At 38.1% G+C, this 9143-nt stretch overlaps 1 protein-coding gene across 1 annotated transcript; it reads right to left on the bottom strand.

Annotated features, from left to right (window-relative positions):
- Positions 1–6509: 6509 nt before the first annotated feature.
- On the bottom strand, positions 6510–7685 carry LOC139854948 (uncharacterized). The gene is made up of 2 exons (XM_071844217.1): positions 7282–7685; positions 6510–7230 (listed from the first exon to the last, which is right to left on the bottom strand). The coding sequence occupies exons 1-2, from the start codon at positions 7683–7685 to the stop codon at positions 6510–6512; spliced, it is 1125 nt and encodes a 374-aa protein (XP_071700318.1).
- Positions 7686–9143: the final 1458 nt, after the last annotated feature.

Genomic DNA, 9143 nt, shown 5'->3' with positions numbered 1-9143 from the left:
TAAGGGGGTGATAATATGGTTGTTATGATTTTGGTGGTTTGGTTGTAGAAGGTGATGGAGTTGAGGTTGTGGTGACACCCGATGGTTATAGTGGTGGTTCTCGGTGGTGATGGCCAAGGTTGCCAAAGAAGAAAGTGAATATGCAGTAGGTTTTGATGTTCATCTATATATCTAATTATATATATAATTAATAATAATTAATAATACTAAATAATTAATAATGTTAAATAATGCTTCATGAGAATGAAAGGCAATAGAATAAATAGTTAGCCGCCACCCTTTAGAATATTTGGTAGACATCAAGTTTTTCGGATACCATTTCGTACTCCACTGATAATCAGTGACCGATAAAAGTTCACAGAAAAATCCCAAATTTTTAAATTAACTATATTTATTTATTTTAGTCATTATGGTATAAAATTCAATCATAAATTATTAAATAAAAATTATATTAATTATTCACTCCCATCCCCCAAGTAAAATATAAAAAGTTTTAAAATTTGACAACAACTTCTAAATATATTATTAATAAGCCTAAAATTTATAAAACTCATTTTCGGATCACCGTTTATTTTAAAATCATATAAGTTCGAATTAAACTGTCTAATATCAATCGACTGACAAACGAGTGCTATTATCGTTTACTAAATAAATTCGAAACCATATAAATATACATTCAATATATCTTACATATATATATATATATATATATATATATATATATATATATATATATATATATATATATATATATATATATATATAGATTTATTTTAATATCATATATTATTTTATTTACATAGTTAATTAACTCATATAATATTTTAATTTATAATAATTAATGTATATAAATATATTTATTTATTTATATATTTATTTACACATAATGGTTCGTGAATCGTCGGGAATAGTCGAAGGTCAATTGAATATATGAAACAGGTCAAACTTTTTGAGACTCAACATTACATACTTTGCTTATCGTGTCAAAATCATATAAAGATTAAGTTTAAATTTGATCAAAAATTTCTGGGTTGTCACATACTTGGTCACCACCGTGATCAGCATCCGTGAATGCCGTAAGGTTGAATCCAGTCCCGAAAAGATACCAGATTCCGAGATTGGGCGCGCCTTTGAGATAGCTAAATATTCTCATGACGGCCTTGTAGTGAGAGTACCTAGGGTTGGATTGAAATCGGGCACAAAGACATACAGCAAACATTATTTCGGGTCTACTAGTAGTGAGATACATCAATGAGCCAATTATGCTCCTATAGAGTGTTTGATCGAAAGATTGACCATCCAGATCAGCATGTAATGAAATGTTGATTGACATTAGAGTAGGGCTGATTTTCATCTCAGGAAAGTTAAACTTTTTGAACATATCAGAAATGTATTTTGATTGACTGATGAAAATCCCCTTTGAAAGTTGTTTAACTTCTAATCCTAGAAAGAAATGGAGTTCTTCTAGCATGCTCATTTCGAACTTGTTTTTCATGAGTTCAGAAAACTCATAGCAGAGAGCGGGGGAAGTAGAACCGAAGATGATGTCATCAACATAGACTTGAATTAACAAGATGTGTTCTTTCTGTTTTTTGATGAATAGAGTCATGTCAATGGTTCCATGTGAGAAACCGTTCTTGAGAAGAAATGCGGTCAGGGTTTCAAACCACGCCCTGGGCGCCTGTTTTAGACCATAAAGAGCCTTGGAAAGGAGATACACGTAGTTGGGGCATTTGGAGTCAACAAAACCTTCAGGTTGACTGGCATAGACCTCTTCTTGAAGAATGCCGTTTAGAAAAGCAGTTTTTATGTCCATTTGATAAACGGTGAATCGTTGGTGAGCAGCATATGATAGAAATAGACGGATGGTTTCTGATCGAGCTACAGGAGCAAATGTTTCATCGTAGTCAATTCCTTCTTGTTGTCTATATCCTTTTGCTACAAGACGTGCTTTGTTACGAATGATGATGCCATGAGGATCCTTCTTATTTTTGAAGATCCACTTGGTATCAATGATGGTTTTTCCAGATGGACGAGGAACAAGTTTCCATACTTCAAGCCGATCAAATTGATGAATTTCTTCTTGCATGGCAATAGACCAGTCGGGATCTTGGAGGGCCTCAAAAGCAGTTTTAGGTTTGATCATGCTTTGAAAGGCAGCGAAGAGGCATTCATTGTTGGAAGCCTTGCGAGTGCGGACAGGAGCGTCTGGATCACCAATGATTTGATGAATTGGATGATCCGCAGTCCATTTCGTGGAATGTGGAAGAGGTGAAGTAGATCCATCATTAAGAGAGGTGTCGATATTCGAAGAGGATGAGGATCCAGTAAGTTCAGTGTTGTCAGTAGGGTAGGTGGCATTTTCTTCCCACAAAGGAACAAGGGTATCTACATTTTGTTCAGTAGAAAGTATGGGAGGAGTTGCAGCATCTAAGGACCTGGTATCTGTTTCATTTGAAGGAGAATTTTCACTAGATTCGAGAGGAGGCAATTCAACAGCTGGAGGATAAGAGTTGGTAATGGGAGAGTTGTTTGAGGAAGACACTCCAGTGTCAAGGTCATCCAGAAGAAGAAATTCGGATGAATTACTTTCGTCGGATGGTGATTCGCCCACTACTGCTGGAATAGAAGAATCGATTATGATTGATTCGGGGGGAGCAGTTTCAGAGGGTTCCGTGGGGTTTGACGACATTGGAGGGATGATGGGTTCAAACAACACATCCAGATCATCAGAGGTGGCCAGTGGAATATGTCGGAAGTGAGGATCAGAATTGAGACCAGGGCGAGAACCGTTATGACCAAGCACCATTCCAGACATCTCATCAAACTTGACATTGGTGCTTTCTTTAATGATTCGATTTCGACGATTATAAACATGATATGCCACACGATCTTCAGAGTAGCCAATAAATATTGCTTCATCGTTGTCCTCGTCGTTTAGAACATAGCACACATATCCAAATATGCGAAAGTACTTTACGTTGGGTCGACGATTGAAAAGAAGTTCATATGGAGTTTTTTCGAACCGACAGTTAACAATGGACCGATATTGGGTGAAGCATGCAGTGTTAACAGCTTCAACCCAGAGGGACGGAGGTAATTTGGAATAAACAAGCATTGTTCTTGCGGCTTCAACAAGAGTACGATTTCATCTTTCAACTACGCCATTTTGTTGTGGAGTGCGAGCGGCAGAGGATTGATGGGTGATACCGGACTGGTCAAGATAAGAATTAAGAACCGAGTTTTGAAATTCCGTGCCGCTATCAGTTCTGAGAATTCGAACCAGCTTATTGATGGAGAGTTGAATTCATTTTAGGAATTCAATGATTGTTTTGGGAGTTTCAGACTTGGTTTTCAGAAATCTGACCCAGGTGTAACGAGAATAGTCATCAACTATCACCAGAATGTATTTTCGACCGCCTACACTGGAAAAACGCATTGGACCACAAAGATCCATATGTAGCATATGTAATGGATTGGTGGTGTTGAATTCGGTTTTTGATTTGTGGGAGGATTTATGAATCTTTCCCATAGGACAGGAAGGGCAAATGTGTGTGGAATCAAATGAGATGAGAGGAACACCATCAACAAGATTATTGGAAACTAGTTTGTTAAGGTTCTGAGAGTGAAGGTGTGACATCCGATGATGCCACAACCATGAGGTTTCAGAGGAAGCTTTGGAAATAAGACAGAGTGGTTGTAGATCAGAAGACAGGTTTTTTATGGCAAGAGAATAAAGAGTGGATTCACATTTTCCTTCGAGTAAATTGTCTCCCTTCATGGTTTGAACACAGCACATGGACCTTTCAAAGATCACGCTGAGATCACTGTTACAGAATTGACTAACACTGAAGAGACAGCACCCAAGGCCTCAAACAAAGGACACGCGTTTGATGGTTACACCATTGAACACATAATCACCATACCCTTCGATGGTTGCAATTTCATCATTTCCAAAGCGAACTGTACCTAGGACCTTGTTGACATAGTTTGTCAACATGGGTTTATCACCAGTCATGTGTCTGGAACAACCAGAATCCAGATACCAAAAATATGCTGGGATAACCTGCAAAACAGAGTTAAGCACAAGTTTTAGGGACCCCAGTTATCTCGGGCTCCTTGTAATCAGACACATTCAGAGAATTTAGAGCATCAGGTTCATCAGATGAAACATTCAACAAGGTCTGAACATTCATTACAACACACGAATCATGGTTTTGGTGACCAAAATACTGACGTCTTTTACATCTATTACAAATTAATGACCCGGACTGAGAAGCAAGACTTGAGGATGCTTGGACTATTTCAGTCTTGGGTTTCCATGCTTTCAAAATGCTTTGTTTTGGTTTAGGTCTTGTGAAATTTAAAATACCAAATTTACACCCAGTTTGAAAACGATTCATGTCTTTAAGTAATGACTGTCTAGCCCTTTGTGCTCTTTTGCGACGGTTTCACTTTTGAGTCTTAGTTAATCCATCAGATACCCGCTTTGCAGCATAGTTGAGATTTGGTAGTTGCGGATGTCTGATGGATTCGGTGTTGTGTTTCAATGATCTACAACTGTTGCTCTGGAAGGAGTTAGAGTGGTTGATATTTCGGTGGACGTGAAGGTTGCTTGAACCACCCCTCCTGTCTAGAATAGGTGGTGCAGGGTGGTTATGGGCTTTTCTTGCTGAGTGGTCATACACACCATGTTCTTGGATTATTCTTCGAACAAGGTTGTTTGGCTTTCTCATCAAGGTTGCGGAATGTGGTGGTTTAGGGTCAGCACCCCTTTTAGTGACAATCATCTCTAAACGAGAGCCATGAATAGGGTTTTTTAGGATGGTGACAGCTGGAATGACAGGTTTCCTTGAGTTCACTACAGTAGTGTAAGGAAAGCCTTGGTGATGTGGGGGAAGAACTCGTTGAGAATAAGTGGGTACCCATGGTACAAATTTCTCTTGCGTTGATTTTGATTCCTTTTCTTGTGAATAGTCTTGTGATAATGTTGGACCAAAATTCTTTTCGGCTTTTTCAAAATCACGATTCATTAAAACTTTTACTTGCAAATTGATGTTTTCCTTTTTAATAAGAGCAACATGTTTCTTATATCCTTTTAGTTCAAGTTTTAAATCAACGATTTCTTCCTTGAGAGAATCAGTAAGAATATTTGAGGGTTCTATAAGGTGGCAGGGTGGCGGTTCCTGAGGGGCTTTGGACTTTGAAATCATTTCACAGAAAGTAGTCGCTTGACTAGCAATCTGTTTTTGAAGTTCATGCACATCATGAGCAAGTTGATCATTTGTGGGCACATGGAGTGAGATTTGGTGTTGCATGGCTTTTATGATCATCAGAAATTTTCGTTCATTGTCAAAAGATTTCATTTTGTTTTCGAAAAGTTCCTTTTCTAAACTGATGATGTATTTTTCTAATACCAGGGTTGGTAAGTAGACAACACGTTTTTGACCTTCCGAACTTTCACTCTCATTAAACAAATCATGTAAGCTTTCATATGAAAATGAGTTTTTCTTTTTCAAATAAAGAGCGTTGATTTTATCATAGATTAGAGCAATTTCTCTTTTCATTTTAGCTAATCTTTTAGCCAATGCTTCCTCAACCTCACTGTTGGATGCAAATGTGAGTCGTACAGGTAGGCCAATCATCAAGTATCTACTATCATACAGACAGGGCTCAGCTTTGGCCATATTGGACAAGGTGAGAGGATTTTCAAAGCCTAGGCCTTTGTTCTCACGGAAGGAGTCCTTTGGTCGATTCATGAACAGGGTTTGATTCGAGATATGTCCTGCTAAAACAACCTTAGACTGTTCGGTCCTGTAGAGCTTTTCTTCAAATTGACCTAGACGAGTTTGAAGCTCTAGATTATGTGCAGTAAGTTTAGAACATTCAGAGGTTTTCTTAGCAAGACTGAAAAGGGGTTCTCTTATCTTTTCTTCTAAGGTATCTAGAAGAGTTTTCTTAGAAGCAGTGAGTTTCTTAATTTCTTTCTCTGCATTGTCTACTTTCTCACTAAGAACTTCATTTCTTAACCTAAAGTCTGTCCTTTCTATTCGTAACGGTCTCACACTAGATTCTAGCTCCTCCAATTGTGTTACTTTTCCAGCTAGTTCCTTCTGAAGTGTTAGGTATGCATTGTTTGACACTTTAATTTTAAATTCTGCTTTTAACCTATGGTTCTCATTTTGTAGTCCACTAACCTGACTAGCAAGTGATCTAAGGTCCTTACTCATTTTAGCAAAGTTTTCAACATACATATCAGGAAATTCAGGGAGCACTCTATCATGATTATTAGAAGCAGGTTCATCTCTAATGGACACATTAATTTGGACAGGTGGGTCATTAGGTCTCTTAGAGGGTGCATGCAATACATCATAAACACATTCAGAGCTATTATTTACAGAGTTGTAATATTCATGAATTATGTCGGTGTAAAGTTGTACCTCTTCCTCATCATCGGAAGAAACATTGTTTGGAGCACGGTTCATGTTGGTGAGTTTCACTACATTAGCTCATTCGGGCTCCTGTTCACTGTCTGACCAGTTCAAACAAACATCATCTGAGGCTTTGAGGACCTTTCCTTTTTCGGCATCTTGGGCGAGCAACATCTTTTTCTTGTAGTACTCAGCATCCTTTCGTTTGGGTAGTCTGCATTCTCGTGCAAAGTGACCTGTTTTACCACAGTTGAAACAAACATTATCGGGGTCCTTGTTGTCAGGAGCCCAGTATTGAGTGGTTGAGGTTTCGGGTTTTTTGTAGTATGAAGAGCTGGATGAGGTTCGATTGTTGTTGTTCTTGCTAAAATCTCCAGATGATCTCCTGAGATTCAGTTGCTTGCTGAAAATTGCGGTAGCCTTGACGAGATCTCGATGCTCTTCATCAACGTCAGAGTATGTGTCCTCATCAGAGAAAATGGTTTGTTTTGCTTTGAGTGAGTTGGAGCGGTTGGAAGGGGTTTTAGTGGAGCTTTTGTTAACAAACAGAGCCATTGGATCACTGGTTTCAGTGAGGTTGGATTTAGGGTTTTGGGCGGCTAGAACATCAGGTTGATGATACATTAGTTTCGCTACAACTTCATGGATGTTGTACTTCTTGGTGTTTTTGGAGGCACGGAAGTTGTTTCCGTATGGTGTCCATGTGGCATTCAGTTTCTTCAGGAATTTCATGTTCAGCTCTTGATTTTTCTTTTTCACTCCAACCTTCTTTAGCTCATTTATGACCTCATAGAAACGTCTGTAGCAGTCCTTTAAAGGTTTGTCAGGTTTCTAAAAGTAGTCCTCATACATTGCGAGAGCTATGTCAAGTTTTGTCTGGTCGGATTGGCTATATCCTTCCTGTTGACGAGTAATTTCATCTAGAAGTTCTTTTCTGGATTTCAGAGAGCTGACGGATTTGTACATGTCATGAGGAAGAGCTTGCATGATAATGGATCTGGAATCAATATCGGCTTGAGCTCTCTTGGCTTTTTCACCCTGGAGTTCATAGGGTTTTAGAAGCGCGCCGGTGTCAGGATGAAGTGAGATCTTAGGTCCATTGAGAAATGACTCCCAGAGGTATTTGGTTTGTTCTCCCTTTCCATCGATGAAGTTGTCGAATCTTCCTTTCCATTCGTCAAAAAATCCCTTGAACAGCATGGGAGAACGAGTATCCGAGCCCACGACCAAAGCATCATGGTTTGCAGTAGCCATCTTAACTAAGAGTGTAGACTGAATGGTGCAAAAGAGAAGAGGTTGACAAGAGATTGTTAAGAGGAGGTTTTGAGAGTGGGGAATTACTTGTATAAACAGAGTGAAATTAGGGTTTTGGTGTAAAACCACTTTTATAGACCAAGTGGTTTTTGAGCAAAGCCAAATTTCAAATCAGACTATGTTTTCGAGCAGCAACAAGGTGATAAGAAAGGAAGGTTTTCGAGCAGGACAGTTATGGGAGTAAAATCCTAGGTTTTCGAGCAGGTACGATAATAAGGCACCAGTAAACTTTTAGAGCAGGCAAGTATTCGAGCATGTAAGGTATTCGAGCACAAATCTAGTTCTAGAGCACCTAAATTTTCGAGCAGATAACTAGGGTTTCAAGCAAAACCAAGCCTTCAAAACAGGGTGGTTTTCGAGCAAAACCAGGTTTTCTGGAAACTGAGTTTTCGAGCATAATGAGACAAAGAACTAAGATTTTCGAGCAAAAAAAGATTTTCGTGCAAGGTTTTCGGGCAATAAAAACACTGTTTTCAGTCAATCCTTCGATTTTTTTGCACAATTTTCGAGCAAATACTCAAATTACACACTGTTCTCGAGCAAAAATTACACTTTTCACAATTTTTTCGAGCAAATTTGACTGAAAACACTAAATTCAGTTTGTTTTAAGTTCAAGTTGTTTGACTTTAAGATAGAGAATACCTATGCACGTGAATACTTACACAAAAGTACAAGCTTATGCACAAAAGGACAAGTCCTTTGTCCTCTATGACACAAATCAAGGGATTATGTCAAGGACATGTCCTTTTCACACTTAAAACTATCGGGTAATAGCAATATCGGTGGGTATTGACTAAGGGTCCAAAGTTTGGAGCCAAAACAGACTCAATACGTGGGTGAATGAACAGGTTTTTCGAGCAAGAACCTTATGGTTTCACTGTAGTGGTGCAACCCTGAGAGGTTTTTGAGCAGAATCAAACCCAGAAAGGGTTTTCGAGCGTCTGTTCTGGGGAAAAACTTAAGCAAATTAAATGGTTTTAAAGCAGATTTAGCAGGATTTGAGTGCACAATAGCAATGAATCAAGTAAGTTTAGGACCTTTAATTAACCTTAACACAAAAGAGTGATTATTACCACGCTAATTTTGATTAAATCATGAAATAAAGAGACAAAAACATAGAAACTCAGTCATGGCAGTAGAAATATGAATATTCAAGCATGAAGTATGATCAAAGTACATGAGCTAATCACTTAATTGCCAGAAAACTTCATAAGTTTCATACAATTTTGACATAAATAATGTTTTCATGAGATAAATCTTGTTAAACATTAAGAAAATTATGACAGATTAAGGTCAGATATACATTTTCGTGCATATATCTTTAATAAGCAAGCCAATTTGAGTTAGAGTATGAAGAATTCAGTACATGAAACACGTTTTAGACAGATTTCAAGCAGA

The sequence above is a fragment of the Rutidosis leptorrhynchoides genome, chromosome 6 (assembly GCF_046630445.1).
Source record: "Rutidosis leptorrhynchoides isolate AG116_Rl617_1_P2 chromosome 6, CSIRO_AGI_Rlap_v1, whole genome shotgun sequence".
Taxonomy (NCBI): domain Eukaryota; kingdom Viridiplantae; phylum Streptophyta; class Magnoliopsida; order Asterales; family Asteraceae; genus Rutidosis; species Rutidosis leptorrhynchoides.
This window is presented reverse-complemented; position numbering and strand designations above follow the sequence as displayed.

Bases quoted from the DNA above. Each gene is read 5' to 3' on its own strand.
- LOC139854948 (XM_071844217.1), bottom strand. From the start codon at position 7,685: ATGGCTACTGCAAACCATGATGCTTTGGTCGTGGGCTCGGATACTCGT. The intron at 7,231-7,281 runs GTATGAGGACTA...GGACTGCTACAG, and splicing joins CTTGACATAGCTCTCGCAAT to ACGTTTCTATGAGGTCATAA.